We start from the raw sequence: 26,226 nt of genomic DNA, 5'->3' as shown, positions 1-26,226 counted from the left end.
CATTCCCCCGCTCTTTCCCCATATCCCTGGAATCTTTTCTCCTTCAAGTATTTATCCAATTCCCTTTTGAAACTCTTTTGAGTTTACCTGCGAAAACATAAAACATTAGAGAGTGCCACCCGACCTGGGTGACACTCCAGACATTTACAAGGCCCTTTTTTTCCCCCCTTTTTTTTGTTTTTTTTTTTGTGTTTTTCTTTTTTTGGTTTTTTTTTTGGGCACTAAAATCACAATTTTTCCCCAGTGCCCCCTATAAAAGGGAAGGGGACACTAAAAGCACCGGCAATTAAAACAAATTAACTTTAAAACGTAAAATCAAATTAAAATTTGGTTGCCGGGCGTGATGATGCACTCCAGTCCCTCCGGTGCCCACCTCTCGCGGAAGGCCGCGAGCGTACCGGTGGACACCGCGTGCTCCATCTCCAAGGACACCCTGGACCGGATGTAAGAGCGGAAGAGAGGCAGGCAGTCAGGTTGAACGACCCCCTCGACCGCCCGCTGCCTGGACCGGCTGATGGCACCCTTGGCCGTGCCCAGGAGCAGTCCTACGAGGAGGCCTTCGGACCTACCCGCTCCCCTCCGCACAGGGTGCCCAAAGATCAGGAGAGTGGGACTGAAGTGCAGCCAGAATTTCAGGAGCAGCCCCTTCAAATAGTGGAACAGGGGCTGCAACCTCGTGCATTCAATAAAAACATGGAACACGGACTCCTCCAGACCGCAGAAGTTGCAGGCGGCCTGGGAGTCCGTGAACCGGCTTAAAAATTTGTTGCACGGCACTGCTCCGTGCACCACCCTCCAGGCCAAGTCCCCGATGAATAGTGGGAGGACCCCTGCGTAGAGTGCCCTCCATCGGGGACCCCCGCCTCCTCCGGACGGCAAGATGGTACGCCATGGCGTGTCCGGACGGCCGGCGAGGATGGCAAAGTTGAGGGTGTGCAGGAGCAGCCCGTACAGGAAACCCCTCCGCGTGGAACTGAAAGGCACGGAGGGGATTTCCCGGAGGCGGCTCAAGTTGTGAGGCGCCGGCCCCCGAGGGAGGTTCCGGGGTTTGGCGCCGATGAGGAATTCCGTCCGGACGGGGGTCAGTTCGGACGGGATCTCCCCACGTGCTTGAGCCTCCTCGATGCACCTAACGGAGTCAGGGCCCAGAGCTGTTTTTAGCGACTCGATGGCATCGGCCGCGTGGCGGACGTTGGCAGAATTTAGGCGCCGCGCCAGCGTGTCTGGCGCCATCCAGCCCGCTCCTCCGCCATCGAGCAGGTCCCTGACCCTGGTCACCTCACCAGCCACAGCCCTCTCTTCCGACCGCCACATAAAGCCTCGGCCGTGGAGGTACGGATTCCCGAGCAGCGGTTCCTGCAGGACGGCCGCCACTCCAGCCGGCGGAGAGCTGCGCTTGGTGGAGACTTTGTTCCAGACCCTGATGAGTTCCCTGTAAAAGACAGGCAGCTCCCGGAGGGCGGTCCTGGCACCCCCCAAGTTCACAAACAGGAGCTGCGTGTCATAATTGAGGTCGAGCTGCTGGCGGAAGAAATACCTCGCCAGAGCACACCACCTAGGAGGGGGCTCGACGTAAAGGTATTTCTGCAGGGTCTGAAGACGGAAAGTCGCGAGCTGGGCGCTGATGCACACCAACGACTGACCGCCCTCCTCAAGCGGGAGACTCAAGACCGCGGCAGAGACCCAGTGCTTCCTGTTGTTCCAGAAGAAGTCCACCAGCTTCTTCTGTATCTTGGCGACAAACGCAGGGGGAGGGGTCAAAGTGACCAGCCGGTACCACAGCATTGCGGCCACCAGCTGGTTTATGACTAGCGCTCGACCCCTGTAGGACAGCACTCGGAGCAGTCCTGTCCAGCGCCCTAGGCGAGCGGCGACCTTGGCTTCCAGCTCCTGCCAGTTCGCCGGCCAGGATCCCTTGTCGGGGCTAAGGTAGACTCCCAGATAGAGGAGATGGGTCGTGCTCCAGGCAAAAGGCCTGAGCTCCTCCGGCAGGGAGTCCACCCGCCACTGACCCACCAGGAGTCCGGAACATTTCTCCCAGTTGATCCTGGCGGAGGACGCGGCCGAGTAAATCTCCTGGCACTCACGCATCCTCCGCAGGTCAGCGGGATCCTCTACCGCGAGGAGCACGTCATCGGCGTAAGCCGAGAGGACGACCTCCATGCCCGGCCCTTGCAGAGCCAGTCCCGTCAACCTCGTCCGCAAGAGGCGCAGGAAAGGCTCCACGCAAACGGCGTATAACTGGCCGGACATGGGGCATCCCTGGCGCACCCCTCTCCTAAAGCGAAGGGGCGCCGTCAAGGACCCGTTAACCTTAATCAGACACTCCGCCCCAATTCCCTTTTGAATCTGTATCCACCACCCTAACAGCTGAGCGCAAATTAGCTGCCGCGTTTCCCACATTACAACAGTGACTGCACTCCAAAAGTACTTAATTGGCTGTAAAGCACTTTGTGCCGTCCTGAAGTCATGAACGGCGCTATATAAATGCAAGTCTTTCCTTCTATTTATACAGCCCCTTCAGTGTGGCAAATTGTCCCAAGGAACGTCACAGAGGCAGAAATGGATTGAGAGCAGTGGGAGGAGAGTTACATGGGTGAGTAAGGCAGTACTTGGAGAGGCTTTGTAGGAGAGAGAAAGGCAGAGGAGTTGGGGAAGAGTTTTTCCAGAGGTGGGGGAATGCTCTGACAGGAGAAGGTGGCGATGCGATGGAGACCAGGAAGAACGCAAGGTGCATGTTGGCATGTTGGAGAAGGAGGGTGCAATAGTAGGAGAGGCAGAACATGAAGGGGTTTGTAAACAATGGCACAGATACTCTGGGGGATGAAGAGCCAGTGGTGGTTGGTGAGGACAGGGGTTATGAGAGCGGGGCGGAGTGGATAGAATACAGAGTTTTGGGTAAATTGGAGGGTTTTAAAAAATTTATTCCTGAGGTGTGGACATCACTGGCAAGGCCAACATATATTGTCCATCCCTAATTGCACTTGAGAAGCTGATGGTAAACCACATTCTTGACAAACGAGTGACTTGCTAGGCCATTTCAGAGGGCAATTAAGAGTGATATGTGGGTCTGGAGTCACATATAGGCCAGATCAGGTAAGGACGGCAGATTTCCATCCCTAGAGGACAATAGTGAACCAGTTGGGTTTTTAATGACGATCCATTAGTTCCATGGTCACCATTATTATTACTTGTTTTTTAATTACCGATATATTTAATTGACTGAACTTAAATTAATCAGCTGCTCTGCTGCTCTGGTTGGGATTTGAACTCGTTTCTCTGGATCATTATTCCAGGCCTCTGGATTACCAGACAAGTAACATAACCTCTAATCTACCGTACCCACATACGACGGCCACAAGGGAAGTTGTGCCTGAAGGTGAGAAGGACAAGAGGGGTAAGATCAGAGGCAGGTGATACTGCAGAGGTGGATCATGATCCGTGTTATATATGCAGAATATAGATATACTCTCTGTGTAGTCACTGTACAGTTGCATAAGATGGAGACTTGTTACCTGATGTAGTGTCAATAAGGTTTACACTGTGTCTATACTATGATGGCACCACTAGAGTGTGCAATTGGTGGAGACCGGGCTTTCCTGCCCCTGTGGCAGAGGCTGTCCACCAGAGTCCACTGTGGTGGGAGACCTGAGGGTCACCTGCATAGGTGTGCAGGGCTCAGTATAAAAGATTGCCCACCATGCCTGAGCCTCACTCAGGAGGTCCGAATAAAGAGCCAAGATCACTACAGTTTGAGTACAACACATTGCCTCGTGGAGTCATTCATAAGTGCATTACAGACATAGTCTGGGTGATGGATAGGACACTGGGCTCCAAGCTCAGCCCAGCTCAACAACAACTTGCACTGGTTCGGCATTTTTATCGTAGAAAAGGATCCAGAGTTCGAGCAGGTTCAGTCTGCCTGAGCACCACCAAGAGTAACTTACACCATGAATTTCATTGCGTATTTTGCTGTAGTACAATAAATAAGTTATGGACTTTTTTGTTTACCAATGACGGTTCTGTTAGTACAGGTGAAGCTCCCAGGTGTATTTGTGCAGATTTCCTGAGGACCACATGGATCCGTAAGGCACTCGTCAACATCTGAAATCAGACAATACATTCAGTGTAGGTGTCTGCCATGATGCCAGTCCTATTAATTTACAGATAATTTTAGAATCATAGAATAGTATGGCACAGAAGGAAGCCATTCGGCCCATCGAGTCTGTGCCAGCTCTTTCGAAGAGCAATCCAGTCAGTCCCATTCCCCGCTCTTTCCCCATATCCCTGGAATCTTTTCTCCTTCAAGTATTTATCCAATTCCCTTTTGAATCTGTATCCACCACCCTAACAGCTGAGCGCAAATTAGCTGCCGCGTTTCCCACATCACAACAGTGACTACACTCCAAAAGTACTTAATTGGCTGTAAAGCACTTTGTGCCGTCCTGAGGTCATGAATGGCGCTATATAAATGCCAGTCTTTCCTTCTATTTATACAGCCCCTTCAGTGTGGCAAATTGTCCCAAGGAACGTCACAGAGGCAGAAATGGATTGAGAGCAGTGGGAGGAGGAGAGTTACATGGGTGAGTAAGGCAGTACTTGGAGAGGCTTTGTAGGAGAGAAAAAGGCAGAGGAGTTGGGGAAGAGTTTTTCCAGAGGTGGGGGGAATGCTCTGACAGGAGAGGGTGGCGGCGATGGAGACCAGGAGGAACACAAGGTGCACGTTGGCACAAAGCAAGCCGGAGGGTGCAATAGTAGGAGAGGCAGAACATGAAGGGGTTTGTAAACAATGGCACAGATACTTTGGGGGATGAAGAGCCAGTGGTGGTTGGTGAGGACAGGGGTTATGAGAGCGGGGCGGAGTGGATAGAATACAGAGTTTTGGGTAAATTGGAGGGTTTTAAAAAATTTATTCCTGAGGTGTGGGCATCACTGGCAAGGCCAACATATATTGTCCATCCCTAATTGCACTTGAGAAGCTGATGGTAAACCACATTCTTGACAACCGAGTGACTTGCTAGGCCATTTCACAGGGCAATTAAGAGTGATATGTGGGTCTGGAGTCACATATAGGCCAGATCAGGTAAGCACGGCAGATTTCCATCCCTAGAGGACAATACTGAACCAGTTGGGTTTTTAATGATGATCCATTAGTTCCATGGTCACCATTATTAATACTAGGTTTTTAATTTCTGATATATTTAATTGACTGAACTTAAATTAATCAGCTGCTCTGGTTGGGATTTGAACTTGCAACGCTGGATCATTAGTCCAGGCCTCTGGATTACCAGACAAGTAACATAACCTCTAATCTACCGTACCCACATACGACGGCCACAAGGGAAGTTGTGCCTGAAGGTGAGAAGGACAAGAGGGGTAAGATCAGAGGCGGGTGATACTGCGGAGGTTGATCATGGTCCGTGTTATATATGCAAACTATAGATATACTCTCTGTGTAGTCACTGTACAGTTGCATAAGATGGAGACTTGTTACCTGATGTACTTTCTATAAGGTTTACACTGTGTATATACTATGCTGACATCACGAGAGGGTGCAACTGGTGGAGACCGGGCTTTCCTGCCCCTGTGGCAGAGGCTGTCCACCAGAGTTCACTGTGGTGGGAGACCTGAGGGTCACCTGCATAGGTGTGCAGGGCCCAGTATAAAAGGCTGCCCACAATGCCTGTGCCTCACTCGAGTTATGAATAAAGGGCCAAGGTCACTACAGTTTGAGTATAACACATTGCCTCGTGGAGTCATTCATAAGTGCATTACAGACATAGTCTGGGTGGTGGATAGGGCACTGGGCTCCAAGCTCAGCCCAGCTCAACAACAACTTGCACTGGTTCAGCATCTTTATCGTAGAAAAAGACCCAGAGTTCGAGCAGGTTCAGTCTGCCTGAGCACCACCAAGAGCAACTTACACCCTAAATTTCATTGTGTATTTTGCTGTAGTACAATAAATAAGTTATGGATTTTTTTGTTTACCAATGACAGTTCTGTTAGTACAGGTGAAGCTCCCAGGTGTATTTGTGCAGACTTCCTGAGGACCACATGGATCCATAAGGCACTCGTCAACATCTGAAATCAGAAAATACATATCAGTGTAGGTGTCTGCCATAATGCCAGTCCTATTAATTTACAGATAATCATAGAATGTGAATCACAGAATAGTATGGCACAGAAGGAAGCCATTCGGCCCATCAAGTCTGCGCCGGCTATTTCGAAGAGCGATCCAGTTAGTCCCACTTCCCCGCTCTTCCCCATATCCCAGGAATCTTTTCTCCTTCAAGTTTTTATCCAATTCCCTTTTGAATCTGTATCCATCACCCTAACAGCAGAGCGCAAATTAGCTGCCGTGTTTCCCACATTACAACAGTGACTGCACTCCAAAAGTACTTCATTGGCTGTAAAGCACTTTGTGCCGTCCTGAGGTCATGAACGGCGCTATATAAATGCAAGTCTTTCCTTCTATTTATACAACCCCTTCAGTGTGGCAAATTGTCCCAAGGAACGTCACAGAGGCAGAAATGGATTGAGAGCAGTGGGAGGAGAGTTACATGGGTGAGTAAGGCAGGACCTGGAGAGGCTTTGTAGGAGATAGAAAGGCAGAGGAGTTGGGGGAAGAGTTTTTCCAGAGGTGGGGGGAATGCTCTGACAGGGGAGGGTGCCGATGCGATGGAGACCAGGAAGAACACAAGGTGCACGTTGGCACAAAGGGAGACGGAGGGTGCAATAGTAGGAGAGGCAGAACATGAAGGGGTTTGTAAACAATGGCACAGATACTCTGGGGGATGAAGAGCCAGTGGTGGTTGGTGAGGACAGGGCTTATGAGAGCGGGGCGGAGTGGATAGAATACAGAATTTTGGGTAAATTTGTTCCTGACGTGTGGGCATCACTGGCAAGGCCAACATATATTGTCCATCCCTAATTGGCTAAGAAGCTGATGGTGGACCACATTCTTGACAAACGAGTGACTTGCTAGGCCATTTCAGAGGGCAATTAAGAGTGAAATGTGGTCTGGAGTCACATATAGGCCAGATCAGGTAAGGACGGCAGATTTCCATCCCTAGAGGACAATAGTGAACCAGTTGGATTTTTAATGACGATCCATTAGTTCCATGGTCACCATTGTTAATAGTAGGTTTTTAATTTCTGATATATTTAATTGACTGAACTTAAATTAATCAGCTGCTCTGGTTGGGATTTGGACTCGTAACTCTGGATCATTAGTCCAGGCCTCTAGATTACTAGACAAGTAACATAACCACTAATCGACCGTACCCACATACAATGACCACAAGGGAAGTTGTGCCTGAAGGTGAGAAGGACATGAGGGGTAAGGCCAGAGGCGGGTGATACTATGGAGGTGGATGAAGGTTTGGGTGATGGATAGGACACTGGGCTCCAAGCTCAGCCCAGCTCAACAACAACTTGCACTGGTTCGGCATCTTTATCGTGGAAAAGGACCCAGAGTTCGAGCAGGTTCAGTCTGCCTGAGCACCACCAAGAGCAACTTACACCCTAAATTTCATTGGTTTTTTTTTTCTGAAGTACAGTAAATAAGTTATGGACTTTTTTGTTTACCAATGACGGTGCTGTTAGTACAGTTGAAGCTCCCAGCTGTATTTGTGCAGACTTCCTGAGGACCACATGGATCCGTAAGGCATTCGTCAACATCTGAAATCAGAAAATACATTTCAGTGTAGGTGTCTGCCATAATGCCGGTCCTATTAATTAACAGATAATCATAGAATCAAAGAATACATGGCACAGAAGGAAGCCATTCGGCCCATCGAGTCTGCGCTGGCTCTTTTGAAGAGCGATCCAGTTAGTCCCACTCCCCTGCTCTTTCCCCATATCCCTGGAATCTTTTCTCTTTCAAGTATTTATCCAATTCCCTTTTGAATCTTTATCCACCACCCTATCAGGCAATGCGTTCCAAATCCTTACCACTCGCTGCGTAAAAAAGCTTTTCCTCCTGTTGCATCTGGTTCTCTTGCCAATCCCCTTCAGTCTGTGCCCTCTGCTTATCGACCCTTCAGCCACTGGGAAGAATTTCTCTTTATTTACTCTAACCTGTCATGATCTTAAACACCCCTATCAAATCGCCTCATAGCCCTTCTCTGGCTGACATATTTCCAATAGGGAATACACAGATAATGTTTTGCTTCATATTGTAATGCAGAATGACCCGATACATATCCTTTCACAGGTTAGGGATATCGAGGTGTTATCCCAATGCTGCTCAATATCCATACACAGCTGTCAGCCGTGACTCAGTGGGTAGCACTCTCAACTTAAGAGTCAGAACGTTGTAGCTTCAAGTCCCACTCCACAAACCTGAGCCTCTAATCCACTCGGACACTCCAGTGATAGTACTGAGGGAGTGCTGCACTGTCAAAGATAGTGGAGTTGAGGTAGAAAATCAGCCACCATCATCATCATCATCATAGACAGTCCCTCGGAATCGAGGCAGACTTGCTTCCACTCTCAACATGAGTCCTTAGCTGACTGAACAGTCCAATACGAGAACCACAGTCCCTGTCACAGGTGGGACAGATAGTCGTTGAGGGAAAGAGTGGGTGGGACTGGTTTGCCGCTCGCTCTTTCCGCTGCGCTTGGTCTCTGCATGCTCTTGGCGACGAGACTCGAGGTGCTCAGCGCCCTCTTGGATGCACTTCCTCTACTTAGGGCGGTCTTTGACCAGGGACTCCCAGATGTCAGTGAGAATGTTGCATTTTATCAGGGAGGTTTTGAGGGTGTCCTTGTAACGTTTCCTCTGCCCACCTTTGGCTCATTTGCCGTGAAGGAGTTCCGAGTAGAGTGCTTGCTTTGGGAGTCTCATGTCTGACGTGCGAACAGTGTGGCCTGTCCAGTGGAGCTGATCAAGTGTGGTCAGTGCTTCAATGCTGGGGATGTTGGCCTGGTCGAGGACGCTAATGTTGGCGCGTCTGTCCTCCTAGGAGATTTGCGGCTCTTGCGGAGACATCGTTGGTGATATTTCGCCAGCGACTTGAGGTGTCTACTGTACATGGTCCATGTCTCTGAGCCATACAGGAGACTGGGTATTACAGGCCGGGTATTGCAGGCTGTGATCCTTACCAATCGATCCATTACGTCATGTATCCAAACATGTGTACTGCTTGTACTATTACATATGATGTGCCACCAGAGGGTACTACTATGGGAAACTTGTACACCAGCTGAATAGTCACTCAGGGAATGCCACCAGAGGGCACTGCAGTGGGAGACTTGTAGGTTGCCAGTACAGGTGTGCCAGGCCCAGTATAAAAGGCAGGCCACCATGTGTGATCCTCACTCTGGAGTTACATTAAATGGAGTAAGGTCACTGCAGTTCAAGTACAATACATTGCCTCGTGGAGTATTATCAGAGCATCTAAAGACATAACACATTACAGACCCAATCCACATCCGGACCGGGGTCAAGCAGGGCTGCGTCATCGCCCCAACTCTCTTCTCAATCTTCCTTGCTGCCATGCTCCACACTGGAGTGGAACTAAATTACAGAACCAGTGAGAACCTGTTTAACCTTCGCCGCCTCCAGGCCAGGTCCAAGACCACCCGAACCTCTGTTGTCGAGAAAATCAGCCACGATCTCATTGAATGGTGGAGCAGACTCGAGGGGCCGAATGGCCTCCTCCTAATTCTTATGTTAGGTAGTCTATACAATCTTTCCTTGTAATTTTACCGTTTTAGCCCCAGGTATCAATCTGGTGAATCTGCGCTGCTCCCACTCTAAGGCCGGTGTATCCTTCCTGATGTGCAGGGCCCAGAACTGAACACAGTTACGCCTGATGGAGTCTAACCAGAGCTCTGTACAGTTGTAATGAAATTTCCATCCCTTTGCTCTCCATCCCTCTTGAGGCAAAGGCCAACATTCCATTTAATTAGCTGGGTTTAACTAACCCTTGTGGCAATTGTCACATCCGTGGACTTCTCCACTGACAGGCCAGCCATGTTCTAACGTTCTGCCTCACAGCGAGGCTCCAGGAAGCTGCCTTTATGCCGCTGGTATCCGGAGTGGCGAGAGATCGTGGCGGAGGTGTGGCGAATGAGGGTACGGGGCCCAGAAGAGGCAAGGGCCCAGGGGCAGCACGGGCCCAGCCCACACTGCGGTATGTGCGCGCACTAGGTCCGTGCAGCAGAGCAGGTCTCCAGTCGTCCTGGTTCAACCCTTGCCACTGGATAAAGGCCTAGCTCTGTCGAGCCCGTGTGGTGGTTGATGTGCAACGGTCACCACACGTTAAAAAAATCCACGCACAGGCATCTTCCACCCCCTCAACTGGAGTTCAGGATCTGGAACATCGGGTCCTTCATCGAAACACTCTGTGAACTCTTGTGGAAGCAAGTCACCCTCGTTCGAGGGACCGCCCATGATGATGATGGGTATCCAGAACCATGAAGACCTGTTTTTTTATTTACAGCCAGTTACCCCGGTGAATTGCCTTGGAGAACTTAGCAAGTTAAGATTGAGATCACAGCGAGCTCCACTGGACCTGTGTTCTATCATAGAATCATTGAATAGTTTCGGCGTGGAAGGCGACCATTTGGCCCGTCGAACCTGTGCCACTCCCAGCTAGTCCCACTCCTCCTTTCCCCGTAGCCCTGCAATTTTTTTTCCTTCAGATACTTATCCAACTCCCTTTTGAAAGATAAAATTGAGTCTGCCTCCACCACCCTTTCGGGCAGTGCATTCCAGATCCTAACCACTCGCTGCGTAAAAAGGTTTTTTTCTTACGTCGCCTTTGGTTCTTCTGCCAGTCACCTTAAATCTGTGTCCTCTGGTTCTTGACCCTTCTGCCAATGGGGACAGTTTCTCTCTATCTGCTCTGTCCAGACCCCTCATGGATTTTGAACACCTCGATCAAATCTCCCCTTGACCTTCTCTGCTCTGAGGAGAACAACCCCAGCTTCTCCAGTCTGTCCACGGAACTGAAGTCCCTCATCCCGGGAATCATTCTCGTAAATCTTTTCTGTACCCTCCCTGAGGCCCCCACCTCCTTCCTAAAGTGCGGGGCCAGGAATTGGACACAATGCTCCAGCCGGGGCCGAACCAGTGTTTTATACAGGTTCATCATAATTTCCACACCTTTGTCCTCTATACCTCTATTTATGAAGCCCAGGATCCCGTAAGCCTTTTTAACAGCTTTCTCAACCTGCCCTGCCACCGTCAACGATTTATCACGATACATTTTTTGAGAATGATTGTTTTCAATAGTCCCATAAAGAAATATAATGCTTAAATGTCCTACTTACCTATGCACCTTTGTGAAAATGGGCTTGCCTTTATTTTACTTGAATAGGGTTTGTGCTCACAGGCACAATAACGATTTCCAGGTGCAACAAAGCATCTTCTATTTACAGCACACCAGTTAATCGTAATACGTTCTCGCCGGCCGCAAGTCAAGTCTGAAATGAAGAGAACGAGGTTTACAAAGATTATTAGCAGAGGAGATTTACTAGAATAGTACCAGGGATGAGGGAATTCAGTTACGTGGAAAGATGCTGGGATTGTTCTCCTCAGAGCAGAGACAGTTAAGGGAAAATTTAATAGACGCGTTCAAAATCACGAAGCGTAAATAATGAGAAATTGTTTCCACTGGCAGAAGGGTCGGTAACCACAAGACACAGAGTCAAGATAGTTGGCAAAAGGGTCAGAGGGAAGATGAGGGGAATTTTTTTTACACAGTGAGTTGTTGTGATCTAGAATGCACTGACTGAAAGGGCGGTGGAAGCGAATTCAATCGTAACTTTCAAAAGGGAATTGGATAATTACTTGAAGTGTCCTGGACAATATTTAGCCCTCAACCAACATCATTAAAAACTGTATAAAACACTACTTAGGCCACAGCGAGAGCACTGCGTGCAGTTCTGGTCACCACCCTGCAGGAAGGATGTGATTTCACTAGAGAAGGTACAGAAGAGATTTATGAGGAGGGGGCTGGAGAATTTTAGCTATGAGGAAAGACTGGGGTTGTTTTCTTTGGATCAGAGGAGGCTGAGGGGAGACTTAATTCAGGTGTATAAGAACATAAGAACGTAAGAATTAGGAGCAGGAGTGGGCCAATTGGCCCCTCGAGTCTGCTCTGCCATTCAATAAGATCATGGGGTAGAGAATTCCAAAGATATGGGGGCCTATAAACAACTCCCACCAATGTTTTCTGCCCCTTGCTGTTTCTTAGCTCCACCCAAACTAATTCTACTTCTTGATTTTCCGATCCTTTCTCTCTACTGTCTTTCTCCCATCTTTATTATCAAGGCTGCCCCTCCACCTTTCCATTTTGCCTATATCTTCTAAAAGTTAAGTATCCTGGAATATTTAGTTTCCAACTTTGGTCACTTTGCAACCGCGTCTCCATAATGGCTATTAGATCAAACCTATTCATTTCTACCTGTGCTATTAATTGATCTATTTTGTCGCGAATGCTTTGCACATTCAGATATAATGCCTTTAGCTTTGACTTTTTTCTATTTTTCCCTGTTGTCACCTTAGTCAGTGATGCCCTATTACCTTTGTTACTCTCTCTGTCCCTTCCTGCTTATTTTTACCCAAAACTCTGCTCTGCTCTAGAGCCTTGACATTTCTTGTTGCTTTTAAATTTATTCTTTCCTGAATCCTCCCACTCTCCCTTTATTAGTTTAAAGCCCTGTCTACTGCCCTAATTATTCGATTCACCAGAACACTGGTCCCAGCCCGGTTCAAATGGAGCCCGTCCCAACGGAACAGCACCCTCTTTCCCCAGTACTGGTGCCAGTGCCCCATGGAGCGAAACCCATGCTTCCCACACCACTCTTTGAGCCACGCATTTAACTTTCTAATCTGCTTATCCCTACACCAATTGGCGCGTGGCTCAGGTAACAATCCAGAGATTATTACCTTTGAGGTTCTGCTTTCTAATTTGGATCCCAATTCCTCAAACTCTTTCAGCAGAACCTCATTCCTAGTTCTACCTATGTCGTTGGTTCCTACGTGGACCACGACAACTGGATCCTCCCCATCCCGCTCCAAGTTCTCCTCTAGCCGCGAGGAGATGTCTTTAACCCTGGCAACATAACCTTCGGAACTCCTGGTCGTGGCTGTTTAAAATGATGAGGGGCCTAGATAGAGTGAATAGGAAGGAGCTATTTTCCTCAGCAGCGAGGTCAATAACAAGGGGGCACAGATTTAAAGTCATTGGTAGGAGTAGAGGGGATTTGAGGAGAACTTTTTTCACCCAGAGGGTGATGGGAGTCTGGAGCTCACTGCCTGAAAGGGTGGTAGAGGCAGAAACCCTCACCACATTTAAAAAGTACTTGGACCTGCACTGCAGGGCTACGGACCAAGAGCTGGAAAGTGGGATTAGGCTGCATGGCTCTTTGTTGGCCGGCGCAGACATGATGGGCCGAAATGGCCTCCTTCCGTGCTGTAAATTTCTATAACTCTATGAAAACAGATTATCTGGTCAATATCACACGTTGCTGAGTGTGGGAGTTTGCCGTGCAGAAATTGGCTGCCCCATTTCCTACATTACAACAGTGGCTACACTTCAAAAAGGTCCCTCATTGGCTGTAAAGCTCTTTGAGAGGCCCTGAGGCTGTGAAAGGCGCTATATAAATGCAAGTTCTTCCTTTCTTTCTGGGAGCTGCTTTTGAAACTAACTGCCCTAATGGCCCCCTGTACCTTCTTCCCGGGATGGAAACTGTCACTCAGCTCAGACTTATGATGCTCATGCCAGGATTCCTCTCTGCACAGGGTCGCTGTCTCTCCAGGACTGCCCTGCACTTTCCTGGAATTCTGCCAGCAATCCAGGAGAAAAATCCTTGGGGCGTGAAAAAACACACGTGTATTTGTGATCCTCTTCGAACATTTTCATTTATTAGTTGTGACAAATATCAGAGGTGGGGCAGAAGGGCTGTTGGACTGACAGTCAAGATTAATCTAATTGGGTAACAAAGAACATAAGAACATAAGAAATAGGAGCAGGAGTCGGCCATTCGGCCCCTCGAGCCTGCTCTGCCATTCAGTAAGATCATGGCTGATCTGATCTTGGCCTCAGCTCCACTTCCCTCCCCGCTCCCCATAACCCTTTACTCCCTTATCGCTCAAAAATCTGTCTATCTCCACCTTAAATATATTCCATGACCCAGCCTCCACAGCTCTCTGGAGCAAAGAATTCCACAGATTTACAACCCTCTGAGAGAAGAAATTGTTCCTCATCTCAGTTCTAAATGGGCGACCCCTTATTCTGAAACTATGCCCCCTAGTTCTAGAATCCCCCACAAGGGGAAACGTCCTCTCAGCATCTACCTTGTCGAGCCCCCTCAGTATCTTATATGTTTCAATAAGATCACCTCTCATTCTTCTAAACTCCAATGAGTATAGGCCCAACCTGCTCAACCTTACTTCATGTCAACTCCTTCATCTCAGGAATCAACCTCGTGAATCTTCTCTGAGTTAGTTTGGCTCTCCAATTGGCTGTGGGAAGGAGGATGGACCAATGGCGGGAGAGTGAGGGGGCGGGACAGTATGAGGCGGGAGGTCATGTGACGAAACCTCCAGGAATACATCCAGAGCAGAGTTGCATTATTCTAACAGAGGCGTTCAATGAGTTTGCACCCGCCTTGTTCAAAGATTGTAGAATGGACTTCGGTACAAGTGTGTCCAATGTTCACGCTGAAGAGAGGCAGAAAGACAGAGGAAACGCTGCAGGTTTCAGGTTTGCACTCACCGATGCAGAACTTTCTGCTGTTACTGTAGAATCCAGGTGGGCACAAGTTACTGTTGGTAAGGAGCGTATCATTGAAAAATCGCGGGTCAATCTCTGCAAGTAAAAAAAACAAATCAAATATTTTGCCGAGACAGTCCCTTTTGCAAATGGTTTGCTAATCAGAGAGTTTCTTGGAGATAGAAAAGAAGCAGAAGTTTTTTTTATTTTGCTAGTCAAAATATCAGCCTCACGATACCAGCAGGGGGAGACACAGCAAGGTACAGGTCTCGTCGGGGCTGTCTTTTGGTGAATTGAGTGGGTAAGTTACTTGTAAAATGGAAGGAATGAGTAATGGGCTGAGTGGGGTTGATATTTGTCCCTTGAGCTCCATTTGTGCTCAATACTGGCGCAGTAGTGGGCAACCAAAAAAAAAAAAAAATCGTCCTTTTTTCCCTCCCACTTGCCGGCGAACTTTGACCCTGGTGGCCAGAGCTCGCGTCCGAAACAGGCAGGAGCTCCGTGAATAAAGGTGAATGGAGTTGGAGGGGGGGGGTCGCGTGATGCCATTAAAACCCCCGACGCCATTTCCGCCCTCCCTGTCGACCGCTACTTGCTGCTCCCGTTCGCTGAGCCTGTTCCGATTGGCCAATTGGAAAGCGAGTCTGGAGGCGGCCATTTTAAAACACGGGCTGCGCTCGTGTAAAGTTTTTGGAAAGTTCCTGGAAACTTTTTTTTTTAATTCCAGGGCTCTTTGACTACAAATTAATTTGAAAGTGCAGCGGGAGGCCCTTTAGAACCTGCGGCACAGCCCGATTTCCCACCACCTCGTCTGCAAGCTGCCCAAGGCGGGGGGGGGTGGTGGGGTGGGGGGGGGGGGGGCAAGTTAACATGAGGCAGTCGCCTTAAATATGCTAATGGGGGGGTGTAATGTATTTGCTTCATGGATTCTTTACTTAATAGCAATGCGTTGCTTGGAATTCTTACGAACTAATTGGTTTATTAACAAACGTTTAACAATCACACTACACATTACCAGTTCATCCACTAGGCTCACAACTACCTGCCTCATCGTGGATGACCTAGACGCAACTGGCCGGGGTTTTATTGAGTCTTGTGAACATCATGTGACTGGCTAAGCCACTCACAATACAACAGCTCCACAATCCTGTGAGCATGCTCATTGGTGGATACATTACGGATGGCGGGGGGGGGGAGAGGGGTGGCGAACGCCCAAGAAACTGAGACAGGTCTCCTAGCAACCCCTCCGGATGACTGTTGATCTCACCCCACCCATTGCCCCCACCCCCACCCAATCACCAAAGACCAAGACCAAAGTAACGGCCAACGACCAAAAAAGGTCAGAAATTGAAATTCAACAACAACAGCTTAACTCTATATTTCGGAATCATAATTTTTAAACAATTCGTGAGTCCTTATTTACCTTTGCAGTTTGGCCACAAATTGACATATTCAGCCACACCGACAGTTTGTGTTCCAGAACATTTACAGTGCACAGTTGTGGGTGCAACATAGCATACGGCTTTCCTGGCACACTCTTTAAGTCGAATAACTTTGCTCGTGTTACAGTGGTTATAATCTGAAATGCAGGGAACAAGGCTTAGAAGGCTCACTTTACCTTTGGTGAATTAAGTCGCATAGCGGGAGCCGCTCAATATTTTTTTCCGCCCCGATTTTAACTCCGGCTAGCTTCTCGGTCAGGCTTGAGTTAAAATTATAGCCGGGTCTTAATGATATCATCGGGCCCCAATATGCACATATGCAAAGAAGGACCCTGGGCTTGTGTCCTCGCTGCCTGCAAGTTAAAACTGCAGATGTTGCGATCATGCCGGCTTTCGAACAGGTAAGAGCCGGGGCGATTTTAACCGCCCAAACGCCTGCTGAGCAAGTAGGGTTAAAATGCACCCCACCCCCCCTCCTCCCCCCCGGTTAAACATAAGAAATAGGAGCAGGAGTAGGCCATATGGCCCCTTGAGGTTACTCCACCATTTAATTCGCTCATGGTTGATCTGATCATGGACTCAGGTCCACTTCCCCGCCCGCTCCCCATAACCCGTTATTCCCTTATCGGTTAAGAAACTGTCTATCTCTGTCTTAAATGTATTCAATGTCCCGGCTTCCACAGCTCTCTGAGGCAGCGAATTCCACAGATTTACAACGCTCTGAGAGAAGAAATTCCTCCTCATCTCAGTTTTAAATGGGCGGCCCCTTATTCTAAGATTATGTCCCCTAGTTCTAGTCTTCCGAATCAGTGGAAACATCCTCTCTGCATCCACCTTGTCGAGCCCCCTCACAATCGTATAGGTTTCGATAAGATCACCTCTCATTCTTCTGAATTGCAATGAGTAGAGGCTGGTATCAATGCCAACACAGAAACGTTCCACAATGGGGCAATAGGGTTGCCAACCCTGGTTGGACATATTCCAGGAGGAATTGTCAGATGACCCGCCCTCCTCCAACCGTCCCACCCCCACTCTCCCGCCATTGGTCTCCAGGCACGCCAATCCTCACGGGGCCCCGCCCTCCCCCGCCCATTGGACAGCAAGCAGATTCTTCATTACCTGATTGGATGTCTCTTCACCATCAGAATGCAACAGCTCCACAACTCTTTTAGAGGAGACAAATAAACATTAGGTCAAGTGACCCCCGATCTGGGGGACACTCCAAACATTTCGCAAGGCCCCTTTTTATTGTTTTTTTAAATATTTTTGTAGATTTTTTTTTGGGGCTCTAAAAATATAATTTACAAGTGCCCCCTATAAAAGGGGAGGGGCAACAGCTCCACAAACCTGTGAGCATACTCACAGGTGCATACATTACGGAGGGGGGTGGGGGGTGGGGGGGCGCCCAAGAAACTGGGATGGGTCTCCTAGCAACCCCTCCAGATGACTGTCACTCTCACACCGCCTCTCCATCCCCCCCACCCCCCACCCCCCCAACCCCACCCCAGCTTTTTCGAACTATTAAACAAAGTGGTCAAACTAAACGGGTGGAAAAAAAACACATTTCTTTTAATGGTCCTGTGATTATTCTCCAGGGTTGCTGGAGGAAGTGTCCAGGAGATTAATCTTTAAGCCTCGGAGAATCCAGGACAGTGCAGGAGGTCCTGTGGGGTAAAGGTGATTGGTTTTCGCTACTCAACCAACTTAACTCAACGGCTCAGAGTTTAATGGGGGGGTGGGGGTGGGAAGAGGGAGGGAGGGCAGGAATGGTGAGAGCTGACAAGCTCTCTTTCGCCTTTAGCCCATTTTTACAGCCTCTTTTACCTAGCGAAGCATTGATAGAAATTTGGCACCTTCTGAAAGAAGATCGTGAAGGAACCGTTTATTGTTTTTGGTCAGACAGTTGTCTGAACACCAGCTGGCGGGGGGGACGGGGGAACCAATCCGTGACTAAGGGCGAGAATTGCCACACCATTTCCACCGGGTTTTTTTTTTTGGCGGCAGTGCGTGTTTTCGGCGGGAATTTCTCCAGAGAGTTCTGCCGGTGGTTTCAAAATACCACTGGGGGGGCAGAGCGCCGGCGTGCACCACCGAAAAAAACACTGTTTGGTCTCAGCGGTGACCCGTAGCTGAGTAGGAAAGAAATACGGCCACAAGGAACCAGCTGGGCGGTAGGTATGAAGCCTTGCAATAAAAACGGTAAATTAAAGTGTTTTTTATAATTCTTTTAAAATTCTTTTACAGCGACTAAGTGTAAAAGGGTCCTGTTTTCTGATTATTTTATTTTTTTGTTTTTGTGGAAAAAGTATTTTTTGTGGTTTCCCCCCTCCCTAGGCCCAGCCCGCAGCCTCGGACTAAATTTGAGTAAGTACCACCCAATTTGATGAAGAGCCGCCCAATTTACCCAGGATCGTTATTTCCGCCCAGAGACAGTGTGTGAGACCCATTTTTCCCGCCGGATGGAATTTTTTTCCTTTCTTTGTACAATTTTTCGCTGGCGTTAATTTAATAATCTTAACAGTTTTTTGGGCGGCAATCCGGCGGTGGTGGATTTTGTGGAAAATTCTAGCCCAAAGAGTCTCCAGACAAAGCAACCGAGAAATTTGTGTTTTCCTGATACTCTCAGCCCCCACTCTGTTACATCGGTTCAGAGAGCTTCGGCGCAGGATGCAAACAGCTTCGATTTTGAGACCCTCAGACTTGTTATGGGATACGTCTGGAGTTTAAACCAACCAAGTTACTGTCGGGATATGGGGATCGGGCTGGAAGGTGAAGCCACGATCTTATTGAATGGTGGAGCAGGCTCGAGAGGCCTTATGGCCTACTCCTGCTCCTAGTTCTAAAGAAAAATGTAATTCTAGAAGATTGCAGAAAGGCTATAAACATTGGAGACTGTACATGATGCCAATCCTAGGGGTGCCAGCCACAGCTTAGTGGGTGGCACTCTTGCCTCTGAGTCAGAAGGTTGTGGGTTCAAGTCCCACTCCAGACAGTTGAGAGCAAAATCTAGGCTGACACTCCAGTGCAGTGCTGAGGGAGTGCTGCACTGTTGGAGGTGCCGACTTTCGGATGTGCCGACTTTCGGATGAGAAACTGTGGGCTAGAAATTGGTCTTTTGGTGATAACGGTATTGTTTTGCCATTTTTCGCCAAAAATACCGCTAATCACACCGCCATTTTTTAAAGGCCTAAAATTGGCAACAAAAAAATGCGCCCAGTGGTAAAAATCGACGTAGTGCGCCGGAAACCGAGATCCTCGCCATCTTTAGAACATAGAACATAGAACATTTAGTCTGAGGCCGATTGCTGCTAAAAGACAGGCCCTGGAAGGGAGGACAACACACAAAAAAATAGCAAAAAACAAAAATTTTTAAAAGTCACAAAACATTTACAAGACCCTTAATTTAGTAATCGCTGCAAAAAAGAATTAATAAAAACTTTTACTTCCCTTTTTTGCAGGTCTTCATACGTACTGCCGTTTTTGGGCCTGCAACTCAGGCTTCTATCGGGCATTTTTTTTCACTCAGAATGCAGGTGCGCCGAACGGCCAATTTAAAGCGATAGCGCTTTTGTTCATCTTGCAAGCCGACGGTCCGCTTTTCAGCAGTATTTCAAAACCACCGGCGCAAGACTTTGGCTAATTTACATGATCACCTTTCTCCGCCAAAAGCGGCGAAATATCGCCGAAAAAAACGGGCGCAAGGCTGGCCAATTTCTAGCCCATTAAACTCCGGTCCGTTCTGCCCTCTCAGGTGGATTTAAAGGATCCCATGGCACTATTTGGATAAGAGCAGCGAAGTTCTCCCCGGTGTCCTGGCCAATATTTATCCCCAACCAACAATCACTGAAGCAGATTAGTAGGTCATTATCAGGTTGCTGTTTGTAGGAACCTGCTGTGCGCAAATAGGCTGTCGCATTACAAGAGTGAAGTAAACTTCAGAAGTACTTCATTGGCTGTGAAGTGCTTTGGAACGTCCTGAGATCATGAAAGGCGCTATATAAATGCAAATCTTTCTTTCTTTAGTATTTGATGACTCACCGAGGCAGATCTTGCTTCTTCGAAAGTGGAAAGAGGGCGAGCAGTTATCACTCGTGATGATAAATTGATTCATTAAGTTGCCAAAGTAACTCACTGTAAGGAAAAGAAATATTTAAGTACTTGAAAATATCTCTTCTGCAGATCCTGTTTCTAATACAGGTTGAACCTCCCTTCCAGAACCCTCGGGACCCGGCCTGTGCCGGAAAAGGGATTTTGCCGGACGAGGGGAGGTCACGTTAAATTGAATGGTACAGGTACTGAGCAAGGGGATATCGGGGCTTGGGGTGGGAGTGTGGCAGAGAGATCATGAGGTGGGGAGGGGGGGTGGGCAGGAGGGGATTGCGGGGTCAGGCCGGCGTTTGCGGGAGTCGGCAGCGAGGAAGGACTTCAATTTGTTCATGTTGGAGTTCTGCGCATGCGCCACCCGGTGGCCGGGGATGGTTCTGGACGAGGGGTGGTTCTGGATAAGAGAGTTCTGGACAAGGGAGGTTCAACCTGTAATTGTTGATTATTTTAGAGAATTTTGGCTATGAGGAAAGATTGGATAGGCTGGGGTTTGTTTTCTTTGGAACAGAGGAGGCTGAAGGGAGATTTAATTGAGGTGTATAAATTTTGAGGGGCCTAGATAGAGTGGATAGGACGGACCTATTTCCCTTAGCAGAGGGGTCAATAACCAGTGGGCACAGATTTTAAGTAATTGGTCGAAGGTTTAGAAGGGATTCGAGGGGAAATTTCTTCACCCAGAGAGTGGTGGGGTTCTGGAACTCACTGCCTGAAAGGGTGGTAGAGGCAGAAACCCTCACCATATTTAAAAATTACTTGGATGTGCGCTTGAAGTGCCGTAACCTCCAGGGCTACGGACCGAGAGCTGGAAAGTGGGATTCGGCTGGGTAGCTTTTGGTCGGCCGGCGCGGATACGATGGGCCGAAATGGCCTCCTTCTGTGCTGTAAATTTCTACGATTTCTATGATCAGTCTGTTGCCTGAAGGGAAATGTTTTTTTTGTCAATAAGGGTATGCCATGTCCTGCCAGTATTGCGGCAAGTGGGGGGGGCAGCAGAATCCTCCTGGCACTGCTCACTGAGAGGGGCCATGAAGTTGCATAAGAGCACAGCGGGCAAGGAAAGACCAGCTGCTCCATCGAACGCCACCCCATATTGTTATGGTGCGACTGAGCATCTTCAGCACCATGGCAACCCCTCACCCACCTCATCCGCCAACCTCCACAACCCCTAGAGATGTCTCTTTGAGCCCGGTAATGTTTCCAGCCTTGCATTACGAGCACAGAGTAAATTAGTGAGGGGAGGGGAGTTCAGGTTTGACGCCGAGACCAGCGAGATCTCGGGGACGCGACCAATGGACTGATGTTAGCAAGAAACTGGTCCCGTCAAGCTCAGACCATCCGCAGAGCATCTATTCCGTGCATTTAATCTCACCAATGGAAAAGCTCTGCATAAATATTCCTTGATCTTCCTCCACCCCCACTCCTAAATAAATCAAGTAAAGATTTCTGACATCGAAACATTGGATGCACACTCTCTCCCCATAGGGACATGTGTGATGTGTCTTGTCAGCCGTGGCTCAGTGGGTAGCACTCTCACCTCTGAGTCAGAAGGTTGTGGGTTCAAATCCCACTCCAGGGACTTGGGAACAGTTTCTTGGCTGATGTTCCCAGTGCAATCAGTGAGGGAGTGCTCTACTGGCAGAGCTGGTGTCTATCAGTTGAGACGTCGGCGTCAGGTCGGGGCCATAAAAGGAGCGGAGGCCATGATTAGCGTGGCGGTGTACCACGGCAAGGTACAGCGCGAGCTGGTGCAGGAGGGCGACGGCAGCAAAGAGTGACGTCATCAAGGTCCAGGTCGGTGATTGGAGCGCGGGCAGGTACAGCAGGAGCGGCGAGATCGGGGCGAAGGAGCGGCGAGAGATTGTAGAGGGGTGTGATCGGGGCCCAGGAGAGGCGAGGGCCCAGGGGCAGCACGGGCCCAGCCCACACTGCGATATGTGTGCGCACTAGGTCCATGCAGCAGAGCTTGGTCTCCAGTCATCCTGGTTAATCCTTGCCACTGGACCAAGACCTAGCTCTGTCAAGCCTGTGTGGTGGCTGGTGTGCAACGGCCAACACACGTTAAAAATAATCCACGCACAGGCATCTTCCACCCTTCAGGATGTAGTTGGGGATCCGGAATATTAGATCCTTCATTGAAACACCTGTGAACTCAGCCCTTTTTGGCGTGGAAGCAAGTCATCCTCGCTTCGAGGGACCGCCTATGATGATGATGATGATAAACCAAGGTGCAGGTGGCTGTGAAGTATCCCGCGGCACTAGTTTGAAGAAGAACAGGGGACCTTTTCCCTGTGAGCTGGCCAATATTTATCCCGCAACCAACATTGTTAAAATACCGATTTCCTCATTGATAATTGTGGGACCATGTGCCAAATTGGCTGCTGTGTTTCCTACGTAACAAAGACCACGCCTCAAAGGTATGACCAACTAATGACTATCCTCCTTGGCGGTAAAGGGCTTTGGCACGTCCTAGGGCTGTGAAAGGCGCTGTAACAATGCAAATCTTTATTTTCTTTTGTGTTACCTACATCCAGAAAGCTCAGACGCTGGTTGGCCAGGGCCAGCTCAAAAGGACATAGAAACATAGAAACATAGAAAATAGGTGCAGGAGCAGGCCATTCAGCCCTTCTAGCCTGCACCGCCATTCAACGAGTTCATGGCTGAACATGAAACTTCAGTACCCACTTCCTGCTTTCACGCCATACCCCTTGATCCCCCGAGTACTAAGGACTTCATCTAACTCCCTTTTGAATATATTTAGTGAATTGGCCTCAACTACTTCCTGTGGTAGAGAATTCCACAGGTTCACCACTCTCTGGGTGAAGAAGTTTCTCCTTATCTCGGTCCTAAATGGCTTACCCCTTATCCTTAGACTGTGACCCCTGGTTCTGGACTTCCCCAACATTGGGAACATTCTTCCTGCATCCAACCTGTCCAAACCCGTCAGAATTTTAAACGTTTCTATGAGGTCCCCTCTCACTCTTCTGAACTCCAGTGAATACAAGCCCAGTTGATTCAGTCTTTCTTGATAGGTCAGTCCCACCATCCCGGGAATCAGTCTGGTGAATCTTCGCTGCACTCCCTCAACAGCAAGTATGTCCTTCCTCAAGTTAGGAGACCAAAACTGTACACAATACTCCAGGTGTGGCCTCACCAAGGCCCTGTACAACTGTAGCAACACCTCCCTGCCCCTGTACTCAAATCCCCTCGCTATGAAGGCCAACATGCCATTTGCTTTCTTAACCGCCTGCTGTACCTGCATGCCAACCTTCAATGACTGATGTACCATGACACCTTCCCTTTTCCTAATCTGTCACCATTCAGATAATAGTCTGTCTCTCTGTTTTTACCACCAAAGTGGATAACCTCACATTTATCCACATTATACTTCATCTGCCACGCATTTGCCCACTCACCTAACCTATCCAAGTCACTCTGTAGCCTCATAGCATCCTCCTCGCAGCTCACACTGCCACCCAACTTAGTGTCATCCGCAAATTTGGAGATACTACATTTAATCCCTTCGTCTAAATCATTAATGTATAATGTAAACAGCTGGGGCCCCAGCACAGAACCCTGCGGTACCCCACTAGTCACTGCCTGCCATTCCGAAAAGTACCCATTTACTCCTACTCTTTGCTTCCTGTCTGACAACCAGTTCTCAATCCACGTCAGCACACTACCCCCAATCCCATGTGCTTCAACTTTGCACATTAATCTCCTGTGTGGGACCTTGTCGAAAGCCTTCTGAAAGTCCAAATATACCACATCAACTGGTACTCCTTTGTCCACTTTATTGGAAACATCCTCAAAAAATTCCAGAAGATTTGTCAAGCATGATCTCCCTTTTACAAATCCATGCTGACTTGGACCTATCATGTCACCATTTTCCAAATGCGCTGCTATGACATCCTTAATAATTGATTCCATCATTTTACCCACTATTGAGGTCAGGCTGACCGGTCTATAATTCCCTGCTTTCTCTCTCCCTCCTTTTTTAAAAAGTGGGGTTACATTGGCTACCCTCCACTCGATAGGAACTGATCCAGAGTCAATGGAATGTTGGAAAATGACTGTCAATGCATCCGCTATTTCCAAGGCCACCTCCTTAAGTACTCTGGGATGCAGTCCATCAGGCCCTGGGGATTTATCGGCCTTCAATCCCATCAATTTCCCCAACACAATTTCCCGACTAATAAAGATTTCCCTCAGTTCCTCCTCTTTAATAGACCCTCTGACCACTTTTATATCCGGAAGGTTGTTTGTGTCCTCCTTAGTGAATACTGAACCAAAGTACTTGTTCAATTGGTCTGCCATTTCTTTGTTCCCCGTTATGACTTCCCCTGATTCTGACTGCAGGGGACCTACGTTTGTTTTTACTAACCTCTTTCTCTTTACATACCTATAGAAACTTTTGCAATCCGCCTTAATGTTCCCTGCAAGCTTCTTCTCGTACTCCATTTTCCCTGCCCTAATCAAACCCTTTGTCCTCCTCTGCTGAGTTCTAAATTTCTCCCAGTCCTCAGGTTCGCTGCTATTTCTGGCCAATTTGTATGCCACTTCCTTGGCTTTAATACTATCCCTGATTTCCCTAGATAGCCACGGTTGAGCCACCTTCCCTTTTTTATTTTTACGCCAGACAGGAATGTACAATTGTTGTAATTCATCCATGCGTTCTCTAAATGTCTGCCATTGCCCATCCACAGTCAACCCCTTAAGTATCATTAGCCAATCTATCTTAGCCAATTCATGCCTCATACCTTCAAAGTTACCCTTCTTTAAGTTCTGGACCATGGTCTCTGAATTAACTGTTTCATTCTCCATCCTAATGCAGAATTCCACCATATTATGGTCACTCTTCCCCAAGGGGCCTCGCACAATGAGATTGCTAATTAATCCTCTCTCATTACACAACACCCAGTCTAAGATGGCCTCCCCCCTAGTTGGTTCCTCGACATATTGGTCTAGAAAACCATCCCTTATGCATTCCAGGAAATCCTCCTCCACCGTATTGCTTCCAGTTTGGCTAGCCCAATCTATGTGCATATTAAAGTCACCCATTATAACTGCTGCACCTTTATTGCATGCACTCCTAATTTCCTGTTTGATGCCCTCCCCAACATCACTACTACTGTTTGGAGGTCTGTACACAACTCCCACTAACGATTTTTGCCCTTTAGTGTTCTGCAGCTCCACCCATATAGATTCCACATCATCCAAGCTAATGTCTTTCCTAACTATTGCATTAATCTCCTCTTTAACCAGTAATGCTACCCCACCTCCTTTTCCTTTTATTCTATCCTTCCTGAATGTTGAATACCCCTGGATGTTGAGTTCCCAGCCCTGATCATCCTGGAGCCACGTCTCCGTAATCCCAATCACATCATATTTGTTAACATCTATTTGCACAATTAATTCATCCACCTTATTGCGGATACTCCTTGCATTAAGACACAAAGCCTTCAGGCTTGTTTTTTTAACACCCTTTGTCCTTTTAGAATTTTGCTGTACAGTGGCCCTTTTTGTTCTTTGCCTTGGGTTTCTCTGCCCTCCACTTTTCCTCATCTCCTTTCTGTCTTTTGCTTTTGCTTCCTTTTTGTCTCCCTCTGTCTCCCTGTATAGGTTCCCATCCCCCTGCAATATTAGTTTAACTCCTCCCCAACAGCACTAGCAAACACTCCCCCTAGGACATTGGTTCCGGACCTGCCCAGGTGCAGACCGTCCGGTTTGTACTGGTCCCACCTCCCCCAGAACCGGTTCCAATGCCCCAAGAATTTGAATCCCTCCCTGCTGCACCACTGCTCAAGCCATGTATTCATCTGCGCTATCCTGCGATTCCTACTCTGACTAGCACGTGGCACTGGTAGCAATCCCGAGATTACTACTTTTGAGGTCCTACTTTTTAATTTAGCTCCTAGCTCCTTAAATTCTTTTCGTAGGACCTCATCCCTTTT

The 26,226-nt window shown here is 48.4% G+C and overlaps 1 protein-coding gene across 1 annotated transcript in view; it reads right to left on the bottom strand.

Moving 5' to 3' along the window:
* Positions 1–26,226, bottom strand: part of LOC139237762 (adhesion G protein-coupled receptor E3-like) — a 121,248-nt gene that overhangs the window by 75,263 nt on the left and 19,759 nt on the right. The window contains exons 3-6 of the mRNA XM_070866948.1: positions 20,210–20,302; positions 16,153–16,308; positions 14,733–14,825; positions 11,281–11,433 (exon numbers count right to left, since the gene is read on the bottom strand). Of these exons, the coding sequence (XP_070723049.1) occupies positions 11,281–11,433; positions 14,733–14,825; positions 16,153–16,308; positions 20,210–20,302 (495 nt within the window). The remainder of the gene's footprint in view (positions 1–11,280; positions 11,434–14,732; positions 14,826–16,152; positions 16,309–20,209; positions 20,303–26,226) is intronic.

The sequence above is a fragment of the Pristiophorus japonicus genome, chromosome 24, assembly GCF_044704955.1.
Source record: "Pristiophorus japonicus isolate sPriJap1 chromosome 24, sPriJap1.hap1, whole genome shotgun sequence".
Classification (NCBI taxonomy): domain Eukaryota; kingdom Metazoa; phylum Chordata; class Chondrichthyes; family Pristiophoridae; genus Pristiophorus; species Pristiophorus japonicus.
This window is presented reverse-complemented; position numbering and strand designations above follow the sequence as displayed.